Below are 21,458 nucleotides of genomic sequence, written 5' to 3' on the forward strand. Positions count from 1 at the left end.
TGGTTCAAAAAATACACTGTTGTTCCATCGTAAAGTATTTCAAGCAAAATCAGAACAGAAACCTTTATTTATAGCATATTTAAAAAAAAATCCAATAAATACCCCTGAAACCTCCACGCTCTCAATACGTTCACCTTCAAAAAAAGGCTTTAGCATGTAATGGCGCAAACAACTTTCAGGATCGGAAATTTGCCGGTAGAGAACGTACAGCTGGAGATATTTTGTTTTGACCAATATTAGGCATCAGTCTGCATCGCGTGTGTTCCAGTGGAAATGAATATTTGTTGGTCATTCCTGTATCCGTAGGTGACATCGTAAATTATGATGGGAATGCCATTGTTTGAAGAAAATATCGAACGAGAAGAGGAGGACACTTCTCATGCCAAGGCTGGCCAGAGGTAAAGTCTGCTCTTCAATTTTTATTTATATCAGAATGTTTGTTGATTTCTTCGCAAATTGTTTTGAAATTTTGCGTTATATTGGAGTAAAGCTTCATTTCAACGGCCATAATGCTACTAGAACTCCTTCGGTTTTTTTTGGTTATGGGGAGACCACACCCAGAAAGTCCTTCATTTTTATGACTACTTGCTTTGATAATTGCAGCAAATACTCAAAATCCAATGAAGCAAATTGGAAAAAAGGTTTTGTTTTTATTAAACATTGTGTTCATACTCAAACAAACAACTTATAACCACCAAACGGTAAATAAGAATACGAGTTCGTATGTGGTCTACCGCTCTTAGAGGAGCGGTAGTCCACATAGGGACAAACGCGAGCTGGTTTATAACTGAAAAAATGACACTGCACGTCAGCAAATGTGCTGCCTTGCGCTTTCGGGAGAATAATAATGAAAACAGTATTCCTCTCTGGTAGCTCTGGCGTGTCTACCCGCACAGATCTGGGAAAGGGAACAAGACAGGCATTTGTTTTAAACTCTAAAGTAATTACCATCAGTTGCTCGTGACGTGTGGACGTATGTGCGAACAGTGAAGTTGTGTGGGGAACGAACCCAGCTAAGCCCTTCGGCAACGCTCAATAAATATTTTTCAAGCACTCCCAGAAGAAAATCTGCCCATTTGAAAGAATCTGGTAATATGAAAGCGAACATTGTACGGCCAAGAGTTCACGGGCTTGTTCCAAAGGAACAGGCATCTCTGCCGAGGCTCCACTTCCTTATTGGACGTTGGTCGATCTATAGATGCCAAGTTTTCAGCCATCGCTGTGTCCGCTTAGCAGCGCTGCTAGCGTTAGAAGGGCCACCCTCTGGAGAGAAGACCTGCACGATAGACGGTGCGTTGACACCACGGTCTAACAGCCTTTCGAGTCATCGTACCCTACTTGCGCTAATTCCGAGCTCTAGCTGTGTTAGATTGGCTATAGCGTTTCGCATTTGAAGGTGAACATTGTGCCTCCCGGAAGGTCTTTATGTTCGACGTCATTAGTCCTTCTTAAAGGCGCAATATCTTTCCCCGTTCTCATCGCAATGTATTGAAGGGTTGCGTTGTATATAAAAGAGCACATACTCAAAAGTGTACGTAAGAGAATACGTAAGAGAGTGTGTAAAAGAGTACGTACTCAATTTAGGACTCACCGCCACTAGCAGTCATACCCGTAGTGTTAAACTAGTTTTCATTATAGAGTGCGATGTATGCTGTCACAAAAGTTATCTGCTTCGCCTCCTCATTAAGTTCACTGCGGCAGCTTCCTCGTTGTCACCATCACTGTTTATTAGCGAGACTAGGACAACAAATTCTAACAAGTCGAAGCGTTTTCAAGGTAGGACTGCGCCGACACTTTGACGCACATATAATTTTTATTTCCGTTTCATGCACCCAAATTGCGAAACATTCTAGAGTTTTTTGGAGCTAGGGAAGGGGTACAGCTTATAGTAATCAAGCACTAGTGGTATACGGGTGCTACGTAAGCCCTGCCGGGGGCTAGCTAAACTTGCTTTCACCATATATGAAATTTACAATGAACTATTGTATTCCCTTAAACGCACACGCGTGCGCCGATTACATGCGTTAATGCGTGTGTGCGTTTGCCCGTATGGTTGAACCCACATGTCACCTTCTAATATATTGTGCATTCGAGATGATTGCGTAAAAACCAATGGTTAGCGCTGTATACATTTGTTAATATTTGAACAAAAAGTAAAGGTCTTAAGAAAGAATGGTTCAGCTCAAATACCGATGTATACGATCAGAAATCAACCGGCGAATGAATTTCTCCTAGTTAACACGCTCGCAGAACAGGTCAATGTGCGTTGAAATTCGTTTTTTTTTGATAATACGAAACATTACTCGCAGGTAAACCGAAGTTGCACCAAATGAAGCAAATAAATCCTGCTGTACAGCAGGGACCATGCTGCTGAATTTCGAGAGTTTCCCCGTCCTTCCTAAAGGAGCAAGAATGTATTTTTTTGTAATCTCCGCAGCCTAGTTTTTTGCCGGCGTGCTTTGAGATCTCGCGCAACCGGCATTCTTTGTCATGCAACTACAAGGCGGAAATGCCCTCACTCGCTTCTTTAGAACAAAACCCTTGTTAAAGAGACTATTGAAAGGCTCTAGTGGCAATTAATGAGGTAGACCATGTAGTTCGAAAACGCCGGAATATGTCCATACGCTCTATTCCTACCGATTACTGTTGTTTTTATTGTTTCTATTGTTCAGTTCCGCCTCCCATCCACTCACCCCACTTGAAGCACTGCAAATTAAACTAACGCATGCGTAATATTTCTTAATTCATTTTGCCGGTGCTTTACGTCCTCTTATCTGTACTCTACTCGGGAGAGGCTTTCGAGCAAAACGTCATTGCCCCAAAGGTAGACTGTGCGTAGCTTTTGAGGCCCGTATTTCTCTGAATGCCTTTAGCTGATGGGTTGGAGAGACTTCTAAGAATATTTCTATAGTGGAGTTGCCAGTTGTTGAAAAGAATGCGCAGCTACAATTTTAGTTCTTCTCTGGAGCCATAATGTGCAAGTACAGGTTTCTGTATTTCTAGCCTTAACTAGTACAAAGACATTCGCTTTTCTTAGGTCGGTGCACCAGATTAGGCGTAACCGACGCTCTGAATAATTATTTTCTGTTGGTATTTCTACCGCCTCCCTAATGCTACCTAAATGAAATTATTGCAGACCACCTCCATACACAGTTTCTTTTAAGGTCAAGCATAAATATTCTGTTCTAGAATATGTTTTAGGCCACCTGTGTTTTCCTAAAACTATTTTAGGTGTTTGCTGACGCAGAAGTAGCTTATCAGTTTATTCCAGATAGGCGCTCTGTGATATTCTTCTCACCGCCTAAATTATGGCAGTCTAAGGTAAGAAAGCAACAGGTCTCATAAAACTGTTTCCAGAACAGCTCTTAAACGACATTTCACGTTGTCACCAACAGCCCCCAGCTGGCTACTCCAACCACCTCGATGCTGTCGTTCCTTGTGCCCCTCGTGCTGGTGATAGGCACTGCCTTTGTGTTTTCCGCCGTGCTCAAACCACTGCAAGGTAAGTAGCGAGATTATGCACACATTGGCAGCAAATAAATCCCATACCTATCTCGTGGTCCCTAGACTTCACATGCGCAACGCTATTGCTACAGCTTTAAATGTTACCGTGCATGTTCATTAAGCCTTCCATAACTATTTACCCCTTACCCTGAATGCAAACTCCATTTCTTTACCGGCGCTGTCATTCGTAGACTTCAAACATTCGAAACAAACAATGAACAGGGGAGTGTATTTTTTACAATTTCTTTCAGCATTCTTTCGTACTCCTGGCTTCAACGCGTCCACCTATGTTCATAGCCGTGATGCTTTTAAAATGGCAGCGTTTTTAATGTTAAAGCCGCAGTTTATAAAGTCGCTTTTGCTTCGCTTACATACAACTTTGTGTCAACCTTGAGCTCGTGTAAGTGTCTCCAGAATAACTTCAATGCAAGCGCAATAAGGTAGGCAACCTTGCTTCGATCCTCAGCTCCAGTACCTAAGGACCTGCTTCCTATTACAAGGGGCTTGTTCTCGCTGGAGATATACTTAGCAATGTATTGTCTACAGGGGTATCCCCTTCGGGACGTGATGAAATAGTTCCCAACGTTGCTACTGTCATGCAGACTAGTCATTTTGTCAGAACGTGTGTCCTACGTAACCCATGACTTGTGTTCATTACACTCTATTACAGGCACTGCCCCGTATCATCGTAAGTATCCTTGCTACGTTTTGTGGCTTATAATAAAGGCATATACTGATCAAAATTTGCTCACTGGCGTATGAGAAGGTAATAGACTACATTTAAAAAAATTAGAATTCGTTTTTTAATGTTTGGGCTGTGGTACTCGCCCAGCGTTTGCTGAATTTGCCGCACAGTCGGTGCTCTCCTGCCAATGGTGCTTATAGCTCTGGGGAAGTTTATGCCATCTTTTCTTGAGTGAACGCACACAGTTAATCTTAGCACTGCTTTAAGTATGTCACTAACATTTACCATCTTCAAGCCAGTCAATGTAGAATAAAGGATGTAGAGAACCCAAAATTAGATGCGAGTAGACAATATTATAATCCATTACGATAATGTGATACGAAGGTCCAGACGAGAGCACAGTGTATGAACGTTTCCAGCACGCTGCAATATGGCCGTGTGAAATTATCGCTGGAACATAAAATTGTGCCTACTTTATACGCAAACGTGTCTACTAGTACAGCCGGTAAAACGCTTGTCTATAACAGCGATTTCAACTTCAACCAGCTACATCCGAAAACTGCCGAAACATACACGTTCCAAACATGTCGGAGGCAAAAGCGAAGGGCTAACACTTCAGAATTCCGCAGTAGTTTTATTCAAATCCCGCTCCGGCGGGGCAGGATAGGGTTGAGAGTACGAACGCTGTGTTATAGACAAGCCTTTTACCGGCTGTACATTAAACAAGCGCGTAGGCATTGTGCCGAGTGCTGGTTCATACTCCTATCAACACAGGGCTAGTGGGAAAGCCGTCTGTACAAGCCATCCTGCGTTTCGAGAACGGCAGGATAGAGTGAACTAGACAGGAACTTACGACGGATTATTTGGGGATGTTTAAAATGCGCTATCATCTCGTTCCTCTACCTAATTCAATAAAGAACGCTTAGGCCAAAATATTTCCGGACGTGAAGATGTGCATTAGCTACCTGTTTACACGAGAATTGTCACGGCCAGATGTAGGCAAAAAAAAGCTTACGTGAATGCGCACGTAATATTTTCAATCACGCTGTACATACTCAAAGTAAGACTCAAAATGCTCTTTTATACCCAAGATGACTTACAGTCACTCATAACATGCTCATTCGTAATCGTACTAACTAGTACTCAAACTTATTAGTCCTCACGAGTACTCCTACGCAATGTCTCCTCACGATTACTCATACGTACTCAGTCTATTTTGCCGAATACTCAAATCATTGGCACTCATTTGCACTCGTACTCAATCTGCACTCGCTCGCACTCATCAATGCTAATTGTACAGAATCTGTAGTGAGTTTTACTGGTATTTAAAACTGTTTATATTTAATTTTTCTTTTAATCAGCGCCTTGCGTTCAGGTGCTGCACAGGTACTATGGACTAGACTAAGCCACAGCCCGAGAATTCTTTCAGCTTATACCAGCGGATTCTCCTGGGTCCCTTTCCGCCATTTTGTCTAACCGAAACAGAAGAAAGCTTTTCTGGTTACCGGTTATGAAGACGAACAAAGAGCAGCTTCAGTGTGCGTTCTAGATGCTAACAGACTCCCTCGCTTCTCTCTTCGAGCCATTGAAACCAACAAAATGCCGCCAAGCCACCCGTGAGGGCCAGGGCATTTACAGTGGCAACCCCATGACGAGCCGTTGCCGAGAGGGGTAACACCGCGGAAGAGGTAATGGTGAGAGCCGCAGTATTCCCCTAACATCTTGATTTACCTCCATTTAGGGGTGCCATGGAATGAAAGAGACTAGTGCACGCGTTTCGCGGTTCGACTGCGTTATCAAAAATAAGTTTGCGCACTGAGTGATTGTATTCATGAGTACTCATGAGTACTCTACTTGCGAGCATTGCAGCATTGTACTCACGAGTACATATACTCGCAGCTGTACTCACTCGGCAGTGTACTCACTTTCTTTGGGCCTGTACTAACTCATCATTGTACTGAAATCTTTGTATGGGTCTTTGGTCTGTCATGATCGTACTTACTGGTAAGTTTGCATACAAGTGACTGTACTCACGAGTTAGTACACCAGCCTATGGCCATGGGTATAACTGCGAAATGTTTACTACAGCAGTCGCACCTGACAATTTTTTCGGTACTGGATTCCTAATCTCCAGAAACAAAGATAATGAACTTAATCCCAGCAAATGATATGGTTTTACATTATAGGTGCAATTTGCGAGGTTATTGATCACCTAACTATAGTAACATGTGTAGTACAAATAAACTAGTACTTGTGGACCTGAGTTAAAGCTTATTTCTGTGATTTCTTTGTTTACATTTGGCTACCGTACAGAGGCGTACAGATGTAGGACTGTCTTGGCATACTTGCGGGTATTTTTATTTCCATTAAAAAGATAGGTTTGCTGTAGGTGTTAAGGGTTTTGGTTACACGCATTTATAATGCGTTCAAATATACCAAACAACTTCTCGCCATGTCAGGAAGATAAGTTCACCTATTTATTTCTATTGAAGAGTTTAGTCTCGCAGTAGCACTTTTAAACACTCGTCACTTTACGCCACCTACGATGGCCATATGGTGCCCACCAAAGCCTGGAAACTGTTCCTCACTGTCGTGCATTGACAGCAAACACGTGCGTTCAGGAATTGTAAAACTGTACAAGTAAAAATTCAACACCGCGTATTGTGCATAACTGTTCAATTGATTAAGGATCATAGTAGGCTAGCGCGAACGTGTTGGCGAGCATGCAAATTATTAATACACATTTTGCGCCATGAAGTAGGAAAGTTGCGGAGATGTGTTTCTTCCAAAAAAACAGCACCATATTCCATAAATGATGCGTGTTTAGGCAAGTCGTGCAGCTACTGACTAGTGGTGGTTGAGCCGCCAGGGAACGGAGTTGTGGACACCCTAATGGAACGTCTCTTTAATGGCGACGACAGTCTAATGCCCATTGATGATGATATTGGTGCCATATGTTACAGAAGCCGCATCTACAATTGACAACGTACTCCCGGAAAAAACAGGTGTGGAAAAAACATGAACATATCGCAACAGGTTCCTGGCGAGAACACATTACCGTTGCCTAGGTAAACGAACAACATAGAGTGCGGTTCCGACCGGATTTTTTTAGGTCCTGCTGAAGGTTGTTTCGTTGTTTTGGTAGTGCAGCCTCGATGGTCATCTTCCAATGGTTTAGGAAGCGTGAATGGTCTCCTTGACCAGGACTGTGGAGTTGTGTGGTTGTACCGCTCGACTGATTCACTACCGTCTGACATCTGTCGGAGGTCCTGAGACGAGACAACCTCACGGAGATTTTTGTTTTCTAAAATACTCCTTTTGGGATCTGCGATAGTCATTCGCAGTCGAAATTCCTCATGAGTGTCTGTTTCTTGATTGTGTGCCCTAGACTGCTGTTTCAAAGGCACACAAAGGGCTTCGTTGTTGTCGTGTCCGTGTATCCGAGACTGGCATTACGAATGCCAGTGGCAGTGTCCACTCTTGGAAGCACTTACGTCATAAGAACGCCGATCATTACTTGCTGGCGGATAGATCTCGTGCTTCTTTCTGCGCTGGACCCTGAAGCGTTCATCTGAGAGCGGTATTGCGCTGCGTATTTTTTCGCCACTCACGAACTTCTACAGCTGGTTCGATACTATGAGTAGGCTGATACCTTTCTCGCCACATCCTCCAGCGACAGTCAGTTGGTCTGCCAGTCTGTGGCTTTGCTCCTGTAATTGGGGTGGGAAAACGCATTCCATGTCGGCAGCAGGGATGTCGTTGCCGATTGTTGGCATGAATATCGCCTCGATGATGTGCTCGTTTGAATCAACTGGCTACGTAGAAAAACCTCTACGGCCTTGCAATTCCTCACAGGTGACGAAACACCGCACGCGAAAGTGTTCACAACGAGGCGTGTCTCTCTCACGACTTTCAGTCCAAACGTCGCTACGATATCTTTGATGAGCGTGTGTTGGCGGCCTCCATTGAAAATGCTTCTTACATAGGACGTCTCCTTGGTCCCGACGATCAAGCAAAGGATGATCTTTAAATTCACGGCCTCCTCAAGTTGGCAGCTTTTAACTACAACCAACGGCGCGCTGTAATCTTTGTTTTTGCCGCATTAGAGCCTTTCGTGCCTAGCTTGTTGCTCCACCTGTCTTGAAAATGTGGATCGTACATCGTTGAAGCATGCCTACTTTTACATTTCTCGCATACCAACTTTCTGTGTCACTCCTTTGCACGGTAGCCCGTCGTAGTGCGTCGGTGGCATCGCCTAGCGCTAGCTAGTTGTTTTTTCTTCTCCGATTGGCGATGTAGTGCTGCATGCCTCATTAGCATGTTATTTAAGCCTTTAGAAGAAACAATCACACAGGTTTTTCTTCGTTTATTGGAATTCATGTAGGACTAATCACGAGGGCACGTGCTTCGTGCGGTAACCGCGGCTGTTGCAGGAGGACGTCGCAGAACACAACGCTCCCTTGCTTCAAGCTCCATCCGTACGTATCGAAGAGCTGCTCGAGTTTCTTTTCTGTCAAGATGTTGTGGTTGCCGCGACTGAAGCAGAAGACGCCGCTCCATGCGTATCACCTTGAATACGAAGCTATCGGTGGAATGCCTAGACGATTTCTTTCGACAACGCCTTCAGCAAATATTCTTACAGCATTGCCAAGAAGTTACTCGTTGAGGCGTCCAGAAAGTTGAGGCAGCGGACATGAAGCTAAACCCAGTCGTAAAGCCTGCGCAGCTCCTTCTCCCCGAGAGAGACGTCGTGTGCTGTAGCTCGCGGAGGTTTCAAATGCTGCTGTGTAATACGGCTGTTGTCCCCGAACCTGTCCTTAAGCAGCTGCACGGTATTCTCATAGCAGGCTTCCGTTGTCGATACTTCGGTGATGACAGCTGCTGCTTCATCTTCCAGGTAGTTTCGGAGGTAGTCAAACTTGTCGGTGGTAGTTAGAGCCCGGTTTGTGTGGACTGCGCCATTGAATTGCTCTTAGAACTATGTCCGGTTACAACACGTCCCCATAAAAAGGCTTGGTGGTGAGCATTGATAGACGAGGTCCAGAGACATGGGGTAGAACCATCGTTGGGGCATCTGGCGTGTCAATCGCAGCCCACGCGGTAGCCTCCACCGTGCTGCTGACGCTCAGGTCCTCGAGCACGCACTGAAGATGATTCAGAGCCTCGAGAATCTGATTGTTGTATTCCGCTGCAGACGCCTCCTCCTTAGCCAGCTCTTCGACAGAGAGCGTTTCCTCCATCTGAGCGCCGAAGTTGGCAAGCTCCTTGCGGCTGGCTATGGGCTTGCCAATCACATTTCTGAGCGCTGTTCGGCCAGAGCAGCAGGTCTCGATGAGCGCCGTTGCGTCGTTTAAAATCTTTGTAACTTGAACTTGCCTGGCAGCGCGTTTGCTTACAGCCAGTCCATTGTTGGGTAAAAATTTACGGGTTTCTTGGTCGACAGGTAGTCAGATCCGCGCGTTGTCTCACTTGGTACGGTGCAAAGGAGGATGAAGGTACTTTGGCGACCGTTTCCAGAAGAAACTCATATGGGCCATTGATTGTTGGTACCAACCAACCAAGCAAGTCGTCGTCGCCGTCGCTCGTTGTCCACGTGGCGGGGAGCCGTTCGTTGCGCTTAAGTTTGTGCACCAAATGTCATGGAGCGACCACATCGTTGCAGTTGAGACGCCAGGGAACGGAGCCGGGAGACATCCTGATTAAACGTCTCATTATAGGCGACGAAAGACTCACTTTTACAATAATGATGATAGTGTGGAGCCATGTTCTATAAGCTTTGTCTTCTAGAATTCAGAACCGGGTGGCCATTGCTTTTGTAAACGATGTTACGCTTATCCCCGACTTAGTTCGTAGATTTAATTACACAAGCGCCGCCCCACTGCGCGAGATGCCAACTGGCATGATTAATTAAAGGGGAAGGAAGGAAGGGAGCAAACGTTATTTTCATAAGCACAATTACTCCAGGGTGCCGTCTTGGGAAGTTGTGGGCATGGCGTCCTCCCCTCTGGACGTCAGCAGTAGCTGTGTCGCAGCGCTCGGATCAGCCAGACGTGCCTCCCGGGTTGCCAGAGTTGGATTAGAGATGCCGGTCAACTTTGGATGTCGATCACAGGCCCATATTGTGTTGAATATGTTTGGGTAATCTCCGAAAAACGAGCAAGTGGCGGTGTTGGGTTAAGTTCGAAAGCGATGTGTGAGATGTTCAATGGGTGATGTGTTAGTCTGTATCTGTGGAAGGGTGACTGACTGCCGCCTTGTGATTGTTACGATGTGAAGAGGGATGTACATTGCGCTGCGTGCGAAAAGACTCGAGGTATTCCCGCGTGCCGAAAGACGGCTGTGCATCGCTTAAGGTTGACGAGAGCTGTTCAGCTGCCCAGTAAATAGTTCCTCGGGCGATCGTATGCGCCCGCCCTTTTCCTGTTCAACACGCGTGCCCAGGAGTCCAAATATTGTGCCACGTGTGGTCATCGTCATCGATGTGGTCGTCGTCATCGATGGTCATCGTCATCGAAATATTGATCATCGAGCGCGTCTTTGATGAGGTGGGCTGTTAGGTGGTGCAGGTAATTTATCATCAATTGTCTGCAGGTGGCTTGCGAATCAGTCACGATGATGATGCGTGTTTGCGGAAAAACTATACGTGTGCAGCGGCGTACATGGCTCGTGCAATAGATCGAGTTTCTAGGTCGTCGAGAGCATGCACGCTTGGTTCAATCGCCACGAGTTCGTAGTTTAGGGGTTCGACGACAGGACGTGCGGCAACGTATTCAACGTGCTTGGCGCGGCCGAGGCGCTGCAGTGTTTTCGAGAGGACGGTGATCCTGATGTGGCGCCGTTCAGCTTGCCGGTCGCGGTCCATGTTCTTTGGCAGGGGAGGGATGGTGATACGAGCTCGATGTTCAAGGGAGAGGCATCTTCCTGCGATGCGGATGGTGGTGGGTCCGCAGAGATGCCGAAATCATGCAAGCTGGCCGTGCCTTGGTCGGTGCTACGGAGTCGGTGTAGCTGTCCTAGGCGCTGCGCGCTTAGCAGCTCCTCCAATGTGTTTGCGATTCCGGTTGTCTGGAGTGCTTCTGTCGATGTATATTGCGGCACTCTCAGTGCTTGCGTTTGAACTACATTTCTTCGAACTACCCTTTTGCGTTCGAATTCCGTCTTTGTGGGATCTTCATATGGGAGGTGATACAATATACGGGAGGCGATGAGCGCTGCGTTGAGTCGCACAAGGTCGGCCTCTCGCATTCCCATGTTGCGACGAACCCGTGGGCTTGCGCACAAAAAAGGCAACTAGGACAACTTGATAACAAATTCTCAGACGAAGAAACAGTTGGCTGAAGTTGTATCCGACAGATAAAGCTGTAAAATTAAAAAAAAATATTAGAACCCTTGCATAACGATAAGAGGGTAATCAAGGAAAGCAAATGTTGTTGGATTTGCCATGCTTGGGTTTCGATATATTGTGGATTTCATATATTTAAAAATAACCCCAGTAGTCCAATATCTACATCACAGTCGAATAACGCAAACAATCGTTGGGTAGCGGTAATGATGGTTTTAATTGGGTGTTTTTCGTTCGCGCCACGGCCTTTTGTGCGACGCAAATGACGGCGAGGTCTTGCGCAGTGGTAGGGAGGGAGCCCGCGGGGGCTGCGAGCAGTGTATACAATACTGGTAAAGATGCGGCGGCGGTAGACAGGAGTAATAAGTGGGGCTGTAAAACTTCTTACAAAGTAGATGGCCATGCTTCACTACGCAACACACATCGTGAAGAAACCACCTTACGAAAAAAATTGGCACACCGATATCCTCAAGGCGGCTATACATCGAACAACACGCGCATTGCTTGAAGATTTTCTCTGGAGGCAGTATTAGACATCTTGCATCAGAATTAGGGGTCCTGAGTGCCATTCACTGTATTGCTCTCGCGTAGAGAAGGTCCAACACATGATGATGATTATATATATGGGCAAGGAGGGAACACGGCTCTATTAACTATTTCTGATGCTAAAGTACAGATGAAGGCGATGTGCGAGTACTGTTTTTCGGAGTACTCCCACATAGCGGCCTTTGTTAGCAGTACTGCATTGTGCAAAAGACCTCTCCTATTATGAAAACATAGAGGCCTTAAGATGTTTTCTTTTTTTTGATATTTTCCCTACTCGGAATACTCACGGCTGAGTAAGGCGCCCACGCCACAGCAGCAACAACATAAGGGGATAGACATATACAACTACGCTTTAAAAGGCAGGGAGAAACGGGTGCATAGATCGCGGTTGTGTTGATGTACGTCTTGTCCCAGAAAAATCTCTGTATGACGTTTCAAGGGGGAGCTACAATAAAAAGGCGATAATTGTGTGAAAATAGCCACTAACTTATCAACGCCAACGAGTACACTTCAAACAATTTTGTTAAAGTGCTGCTCTTACAACGGCTTCTTTCCTTTGGAGGGTGCCAGTACTACGGCGCAATCATTTCGCGAGACTGAAAACCCCCACTGGCACTGTGGTGCAGCCACAAACAAATCTTTCCAGGCTCGTTGTCTTTGCAGCTTGTGCCATGGCCTATGCATCATTTTCAAAATTTTTCTCAGAAACGAACGTGTCAGACAAAAAATGAAATTGCGTTTCTCTATTTCTTCTTTTGCACTGGTCGGTCTTGCATACTAAAAAAATAACCCACAATAAATGGACGCATAGCAGAGGAAACCTCAAAAGGCCGCAAGAATTTCATACGCACCAGAACACATCGAAGAAGTTTCATCACGTTAAGGCGCTCATGACCGGTGTTGGTTGATGTTTTACAGATTCGTCGGCTAAATCCGACTAAAGCAAAAAAAAAAAAACAATTGGCTCGTTGTGGGATACAACTTTGTGTGCGAACAAAATTATTGGGAAAGAAAGCTATCATAGCTGAGTTACGACATATTTCTTGGCACCAGGCTGTTACGTCGCAGACGAGAGCCGGGTTTGGTCGTATAAGCTGTTGTTTGCATGAAAAAATCGCCGGATAAGTGTAGTGACCTCCGTGAACGTTTGTGGCAATGCGGAAGCGTCTCCACAAAAGTGAAGGTGGAACTTTTCTGGGTAGCTTTTCTTGCATCAGAGAGAGCAATGTAATTCTTCTAGGGCAAGCACGTCGAAGACCCGCCGAGGGCAACCACACCGCTATCAAGGCCGAAACTTTCGAAACAAGCCAGCACACTGTTGGGGATGCTACCACCAGCGACAAACCCGGCGAACGTAAGCCTCATTGGCGGGAGTATTTACGGATAATGATAGCCTATTTATAGTGACAAATGACTTGAACACTTATTTTGATTGACACCTGTTTCTTTTTGCCAGCGTTCTTTTTCAATTCTTTTGAAATTTTCGGAGTAATGTTGCGATCAAAACAGGAACGTTAGCATAGCTGACGTTCCTGTCAGCATAGCTGACGTCAGCATAGCTGACGTCAGCATAGCTGACGTCAGCATAGCTGAACGTCAGCATGGCTGACGGAACTTTGTTGTAGCACTTAATGAATAACGTTTTTTAAACGTTTGCAGCCACGGCCGTCGATATTCAGCGTAGTTATAAATCGTTCTTTTAGTAGCACTGTGGGCACGTAGAGAACTGTATTATTGTGCTAAGAACGAGTGGATAGGGTGTATAATTTTCGAAGACCTACATTACGAGCACCTTTTCTTCCGATTTAGGGCGAATTTGGAAACCTGAGTGAGCAAAATCTATCGCAAAGCAGGTTTTATGCTTATCACTCTTCCTCTCCACCTAAACTTTATTTTAGATTGTTGCTGGCTGCTATTGCTTTGTCAGTTAGGCGACGTACATGAAATCGGTGGTATTTCAACCTACTTGACAACCAAACTTTATACTTATTACAGGGGCAACTGACGTGACGGTCTTGACAATAGAGGAGGAATGGACTTCTAAAGTCACCACCACGAAGCGGAAGAAGCCAAAGCCAAGTACGAGTTTAACGCTGCGCAAGCTCTTAGACTGTAATTTCAGTGTTCGCAAACTGCTCATTGTTGCTAAAGCACAAATTTCGTTAAATGGTCGGGGATGTTGAGCGCCGGTCGATGTGCATCCCACTTTGTTACCCTAAACATATTTTATGGCGCAAAGCAATATAAACGTAGGTTAGATCGTTGAAAGAGGCGGCCGTTGGTCCTCGGGTCAGCTTGAATGCCATCCGTCTTCTGATTTGCCATCCCCTTATAGTCTTTACACACGCCCATCAAGGGGATCGGTTGGCGAACAGTGGAACGGTAAGCTGCACAGTGAGAGCGTCAAATGTTCTTATGTGACAGCTCAACAAATACAACAAACGATAGCTTAGCGAAATGTTTCATTTACAAGGTGTCAGCCATGAGAGAAAACCAACGCAGTCTACACGCCTCCCACAGCTTTGCCTTCATTGAACAAAGGGGCAAAGCTTTATGAGCGCGTGCTGACCTTGTCCATATTATTATACAGAGCGTTACCCCGAAGTAGTCCCAGCGGAAGGAGAAATAAAACATTGCAAGGAACAACACTTACAAGTGAATGGTTTACTGAATAAAACTTTCATGGTCTGTGAAATTCAAAGGGGGCAAATATGTCGTATCAAATATTTGAATGTCTCCTAATGAAAATTGCTGAGGACGCTTAGGTGTGTTTATGTTGATTAACAGTGGCAGGATTTAAACTTCCGCTGGCGCTGTATACTTGCTGTGCTTTGGCGTTGTTGGCGTATTTGCATGATTGACTTAACTTAGTGGACGTGACATGTGGCCTTATGGGGGATTACAAACACTTTCCATTCCTACACGCACCGCGGGTAACCTTGGTAGCCTAGATAAACATCAGGCAGTCTGTTGGCGTCCTAAGGCGCGCTTCATTGTTTAACCAATAGAGGACGCCCTTTTGGGAAGGGGGGGGGGGCGAATAGGTTAGCGCCCTGCCAGTTGTATTTCTTAAGCATCTAAAAAAAATTCTTGTCTTGTTCTATCTATATGCGTTTCTATTCATACGCACGGGCAAAAGTTGGGAGAACGCTCAATGAAGAAGCATGCACATGCACCATGCATGCCCCATGCACATCGTACTCTTCAGCAAAGAGAAAACACTAAGCCCACTTGATGTCGAACTGGAGGAGATATCTAATTCTACCAGCAGTCTTTGAATTGAAACAGATGTGATGACATCTGTTTTCAAACAAAACTTACCTGCACGTGAGTTTTGTTACAATGAAACATAAACTGCAGCAACCCCTTGAAGACCTACGATTTAAAAGTCAATGCTAAATAGGAATGTGTCTTCGAGCTGCTCGAACAACAAGTAAGAGAGAAGTTCCCACCGGAAAGAAGCGGGCGAGCAGTGAGAATGCGGGTAAACTGATTCATTGAATCTATTGAGTATATCTCTTTTTCCGTGTACAATGGTAGGAGGCAAAGCGGGATAAACGTTAGGGGTAACCATTGGAGACACCAGAAGGCGTTACTGGGGAGGGCAGATGAACACTGCCGTCTCTCTGCGACGTTTACAACCAAAAAAGTATCTAAGAGGCATTTTTTAGGTTCAGAGCAACGGTCGATGTCAAACGACTGTCTGAATGAGCTGGTGCCACGAGATAACAGATCCAAATAAAGCCCGGCATCCTGTAGTAGCGCGTCCAGCAGACGCTTCGAAAAGCAAGCTGCTTAAATAGTCATAACTGTTCAAAACTCGTGAAACGCTGGTGCTTGTCATGAATCTCCCCGTTGTTTAGCCCAAAAAAATCTGCAGGTACATTTGACGCAAATATATGAAATAAACCGGCAGCACCCGCGTGCACTTGGTTCAGAACTCTCGTTGGTTTCTTTTTTTTGCGATTGAGAAAAAGTGGCAGCGCAACGTCGGCACGAGCGGGAGCAAAAGCAAGCACAAATTGTGATTTTTGCAATAGTAAGCGAAAAACAGTGGCAGTGTAACGTCGGGAAGGGCGGGAGGAAAAGCAAGCACAAAAGGAGCAGAACTCCCGCTGGCCCTAGGCTGGCTGTTCTGACGGCAGGGATCTTTTCTATGACGTTCAATGACCCACCATTGGTGCTACTCGGGTATTCCTCCCAGTCTCTTACCTCTCTTCCCGCATTTTGGTCGCATGGCCTTCCCTTTTAAACACAGGATTACAACAACAACTCCCGCTGCCGATGTTTCAAGCAGGCGGGCGCGCGAGCACTAAAGAGGTGGGAAATTTGTATTGATTTTGGTTGTAGCAGTGAACGCATAACGGCGCTAAAGCTCATTGTGGCGAATCCCTTTCTCTGCACTGCCGTCAGCTTTCACGTTGAGTGGAACGGCTTAATTTTGTTTATTGTGTCCTTCCTCTTCTTACCTTTGACTTTTTTCAAATAATTGTTCTACGCCAGCATATTGAACATAGGTCTCCTTCAATCCTAACTCACAACGCCGGCCTCGTCTTGTCCTGGGCACGGCTGCCATTCGCTCTAAATTTTTCGTTAACCCGACAGCTCATCCCGGTAACACGCTATTGCATTCTAGCACATGAAAATAGGGCATTTCGAACACTTACTTCATGTTAACACAAAACTAATAAGTTAAAGTAAAATTGAGAATCTATACTCCTGCCACATGTGGAATTTATTGTCATTCCTGAAGAATGTCGCTCGTATACCCTAGTGCTGTTTTTGGCGTGCTGCTCCCTGGGAAAAATTAATGTCATTTGCAAGTTATGCCACTAGTGATTGAGAAAAAGTTTCGTAGATAAAATATTTTACTAAGCGCTTCATTATTAACGAAAGCTGGACCGAAAGAGCTTAACACCTTTATGGAACTTTTCAATGCACTTTAGGCCCAGTTGCTGCAGCTTACTGACCACGAATAAATGTAGCGAGAGTAGCACTTTTCTTTTTACAACTCTATTCGGTTTGTGTCATATGAACAAATAAATGACCAAAAATTATACACATGTAAAAATATTGCATTGCTATTGACGCTTCAGTAATCTGCTTTGGGTAGGCATTCCCACCAAGTCTCTTGTATCGAGGTAATACATTAGCTGGCACAAAACAGCCCAATAGGTTCCTCAAAATTATTAGATCCCTATTGTCATTTTGATCGAATGTCATTACATTTTCTCTCATAGATCCACACAATTGTCATTTTGAACAAGAGACGTGCAATGGGAATCGCATTATATTTGCCGTGTGGCTGGGGTATCACACAAGCGACAAGAATGCAAGCACCTTAAACTACACTAATTGGGCAGTTCCTCTTCTGGGGTTTGTGTAATTGCAATGACTATAACGCAATGCATTGCCACTCCGTGGGAACGTGTTTTTTAGCCGGATTTTCAACTAATGAGAATCGGATTTTAAGCGGTTTTTTGTTGTAACGACAAAAAGAACCACAAAATCTCTAAACCACTGGGGCAGTTTTTCAAACGCAATTCCTCCTGTGTGCATATGGGTTCGTATTAAAACATGCACACGAGCGCCAGTTTAATAAGGAAATCGTTGGAACTATTGCCAAGGTCGCGATTTCGCGTGCTTTTTGTGACAGAAAGGTTTTGAAGGCGTGAGAAAAAATGGTCTCATTTTCCGGTTTGTCGGTACTTGGTGTTTTGGTGTCACAGTCTCAGACGTTTCTGCCCCTGGTTGAATGCAGAATGCTGTGGACATTGCTATGGCTAACTGAGTAAATTTCCGCCCACTTCAGCTTTGAAATTGCGGCACTAGTGCCGTCACAGAACTGCTCTAGCATGTTTCGCGAACAATTTTGTACTCACAACTGTTGCCGTTTTTCAAATTGTTGCTTCATTTTTAAAAGGCTTTGCAATATATTAAACAAGTTAAAGTACAATAAAGTTGCTTCATAAATCATCTGGCAGACTGTGTGAGTTTAAAAGTACTCAGCAACTTTGCAAATGGGAGTTACTTTAGAAAAAAAATCGGCGATACCATAGTCGGAATACGTCGCCCTCGTGCTACGCTCCTAAGTATCGATTGAAGAGTGTCACTCTAAAATCCTTTCCCTGCATGGCTGACCTGTTTTCTACGTAAAGAATATTGTGGTCGAGGAATGAGGCAGCTGGGTATTTAATTGTGGTGTTTTTATTACAACCTTATTTCCGAAAACCTGTTCTGTGTTTGCGAGCTAAACCAATAACAACAATGCGTGAACACATCTTACCCGTATGTTTTAAGAGCTGATAGTCCATTGTTCTTTTTTCAGGTGTCACAGATGTGAAAATAACGCAACGTGTTTTCAGTACGAAGCGAACAACGCTTCAAACTCACCACCTCGGCAAGAAAACATCGAAGTTGTCGACACGCAAACACGAGGAACAATCTCGTCAATTATGGAATGACACAATCGGTGCCTCTCGGTGACCAGTGGGTGTAAAATTGCGGCTATCCCCATCGTGGCATCACATCGAAGAATTCATTGACGACAATAATGCCGCAGGCTTCTTTAAAATCTTGACGCAACGTACTGACCTACACAAGATATTGTACATAGTAAAAATTTTCGAAGATTTGAAGGTGGACTTTATTTCGGCAATGGCACAATATATTTTCTATGCGTTCCAGCAGAACCACTGGAATGAGCTTGTATGCGGGCCATGCAGCTCACTTGATTACAGAAACATCAATCACCCAATCAGTTGCATGTACATTACCGGCAAAAATAACACCTGTAAAGCTCTCACATAACGAAGTAGAGATCACTAACTACTTTTTGTTTATCTCGAAATCGTTTGCTCTTGAAATCTATATAAAAATGACCGGAAATGTGCCAACAAATGATTTCATGTTCATGCAAAACCAATTAAATAGCTGGCTTGATTCTAAGGATAATTGCACTATATTTTAGGCGCTGAATGGCAGGGTCATCTTGGACTGAATTATTCAATGTTTGCAATAATGTCGACAGAAATTTGTTAAACCATGTTTTAAAACTATGTCTGCCTTTACTTATACGAGTTTTTGTCATTACCGAGGCCTAACGCAAGCGCATCTCAAATCAATTAATTGATTGATTGACTTATTGATTGATTGATTGATTGACTGTTCGATTGATTGATTGATCGATTGACTTACTGATTGATTGATTGATTATGTTGTTTAACGCACCCACGTTAAGAGGCGATGAAGCGTGCCGTTGTGGAGTGCTCCGGGTTAATTCGGACCAGCTGGCGATCTTTAACCTGCGGCGAAATCTTGAGCACAGCGGCGTTTTCGGTTTTTGTAACCATTCCAAATCACGGCCTTGAGCGGTGCCGCTTAATAGAATATATTGCACCAGCCATTTTGGCTTCACTGACAAACCGTAAACAGCTTGGCTGCTGCAGTATACCGCTACCGCTGTGGCCGTGAGAGGTCACATCAGTGCTGGATGCTGAGCCTGAAATAGAAACCGCGGTCAAGTAGGTGGTGTTGCCGGAATTGAACTGAAATCCCGACGGGCGTTTCCTAAACCACCGAAAGCAATATAGAAAATTAGGTGTAAATGTTACTGATGAATGACAATACATTGAAAGTTTGCTAACCAAACTGTCGTCGCCCGAGTTGACGAATATTTCGAACTTTACGATTTGGTCCGGCCAAGCTAACTGTAGTGCAAGAATAAAAACGCCCGCAGTTCGAACACCACTAGGCTCCGCCACAGATGATCCCAACTACGCGAAACCGCGCCAGTGGCTAAGAGTCTTGCACGCGGCAAGAGAAACGCACAGGCACCTGCGCAAGAAGGGACGTTGCCTCCGGAACGGAGAAAACAAAGAGAGAAGAGCTAATGGTTTATATACGAGGTCAAATAGCCCGTCTTCCTGCATATTTCCTTTCTTGTCAATTTTTTTTCGCGCTTATTTACAAGATGAATCAACACCTACTCGCCCCACTTTCCATCCTGTTAAAACTACTTTAAAGCGCCCATGTAGGACGTTTTAGAAGCTCTAATATTTAAACTATAGCTCGATGTCGATGAGAGAGTACTGGTGTGTGCTGCGCTGTCAGATGAAGGTACGATTTCTCGGGATAAGAGTGCAAATCCTGTCGATGCGAGTGAAGGACGGAGCACCCGTTCGGCCACCCGCCCAGATATACCAACCTGAAGAATTGGTGCTCGCCTCTTCAGTTTTGGGGAAGGCAGATATGTGCCCTTTCGCTGCAATTTCTTCGTAGAGCAAAAGTGCTCCCTGTCACTTTTCTAGGGAATGGGCAGAGGGCCATCACAGGCATGTTCTAGCAATAATTCGTAGATGTACTGCTTCCATGTATCTGTTTAATAGTGATCCTAATTTTGTTTGTGTAAATTTTGGATATTACGAACACGTGCTTCTTTCCCGTAGGGTTTGAATAACAATATTTTACTTCGCGAGCTATCTATTCGTTGCCCCAAAACATGGAATACAGTGCGCATTAGTTATGTAGGCGAGCGCCCTTCGTTGCGATGATAATTTGAGCACGCTGCCAAATTGTGACGGTTACAAAAGTAAACAAGTGAAATACTTTTCGAATTTTTTTTATTTTCTCCACTGCTCTTTTAAAACGAAATTGAGTTTGCTGAATTGTTGTTTATAATAATGTCTCCAAACGTCGTGACAAGATTACCCCGAAAAATGTTTTTAAACTGTCAAGTTATATAATTTCTTTAAGCGCCAATTATTAATTTATCCATATCTTTTCAGGCCATTGATATATATGACGTATTCTTTCATACGAATGTCGCCAATATCAATGCCCAAAGTTTCAGTGTTGTGTCCTAACAAACCTGCAAACGAGCGAGATGTTTTAGAAGGCGCTGTTGTAAAGCGAAAATGGTTGAGAAAAGACATGAACGCCGAGCCAAAACGGGAGGCCTCCCTGCTTGAAATTTTGGGAGTACGTCTTCACCACTCTTTAAGAGCTCCCGAGTGCACCATTTTTTGAACCTCTTATAAAAAGGCCAAAATGCTACAGTGTTTATAAACGCAGTATTTATATATAAAGGATAAATATTATTAACGCTTACTTATACACAGAATCCGAAGACCTTAATAGTTTCCCCTTAACTACCATCACGTGTACTCGTGGATTCTCATTACCTGTTAGAACCAGTTACTTGAGAGCAAATGTGGGCATCGCTTATTATTCCTTTTTATTTTTCGGCAGTATTCAGGTGCACAATAGCGCATCGCCAATGTATCTTTGCTAAGTGAGCACCCATTTGGAGGGTAGGTGAACAGCCAGTTGCTTCCGCCTACCTCACGTCAGGTAACGCGCTGTGTCCCTGGCGTCCTGGCT

The 21,458-nt window shown here is 44.6% G+C and overlaps 1 protein-coding gene across 1 annotated transcript; it reads left to right on the top strand.

Moving 5' to 3' along the window:
- Window positions 1-268: 268 nt before the first annotated feature.
- On the top strand, window positions 269-18,649 carry LOC144139563 (uncharacterized). The gene is made up of 6 exons (XM_077671862.1): window positions 269-398; window positions 3,396-3,502; window positions 4,175-4,192; window positions 13,318-13,431; window positions 14,073-14,156; window positions 18,406-18,649. Exons 1-6 carry the CDS (start codon window positions 322-324, stop codon window positions 18,561-18,563), a joined length of 558 nt encoding a protein of 185 aa, XP_077527988.1. The 5' UTR covers window positions 269-321; the 3' UTR covers window positions 18,564-18,649.
- Window positions 18,650-21,458: the final 2,809 nt, after the last annotated feature.

The sequence above is a fragment of the Haemaphysalis longicornis genome, unplaced genomic scaffold (genome assembly GCF_048455015.1).
Source record: "Haemaphysalis longicornis isolate Haplotype H1 unplaced genomic scaffold, Haemaphysalis longicornis Haplotype H1 scaffold_5, whole genome shotgun sequence".
NCBI classification, from domain to species: Eukaryota; Metazoa; Arthropoda; class Arachnida; order Ixodida; family Ixodidae; genus Haemaphysalis; species Haemaphysalis longicornis.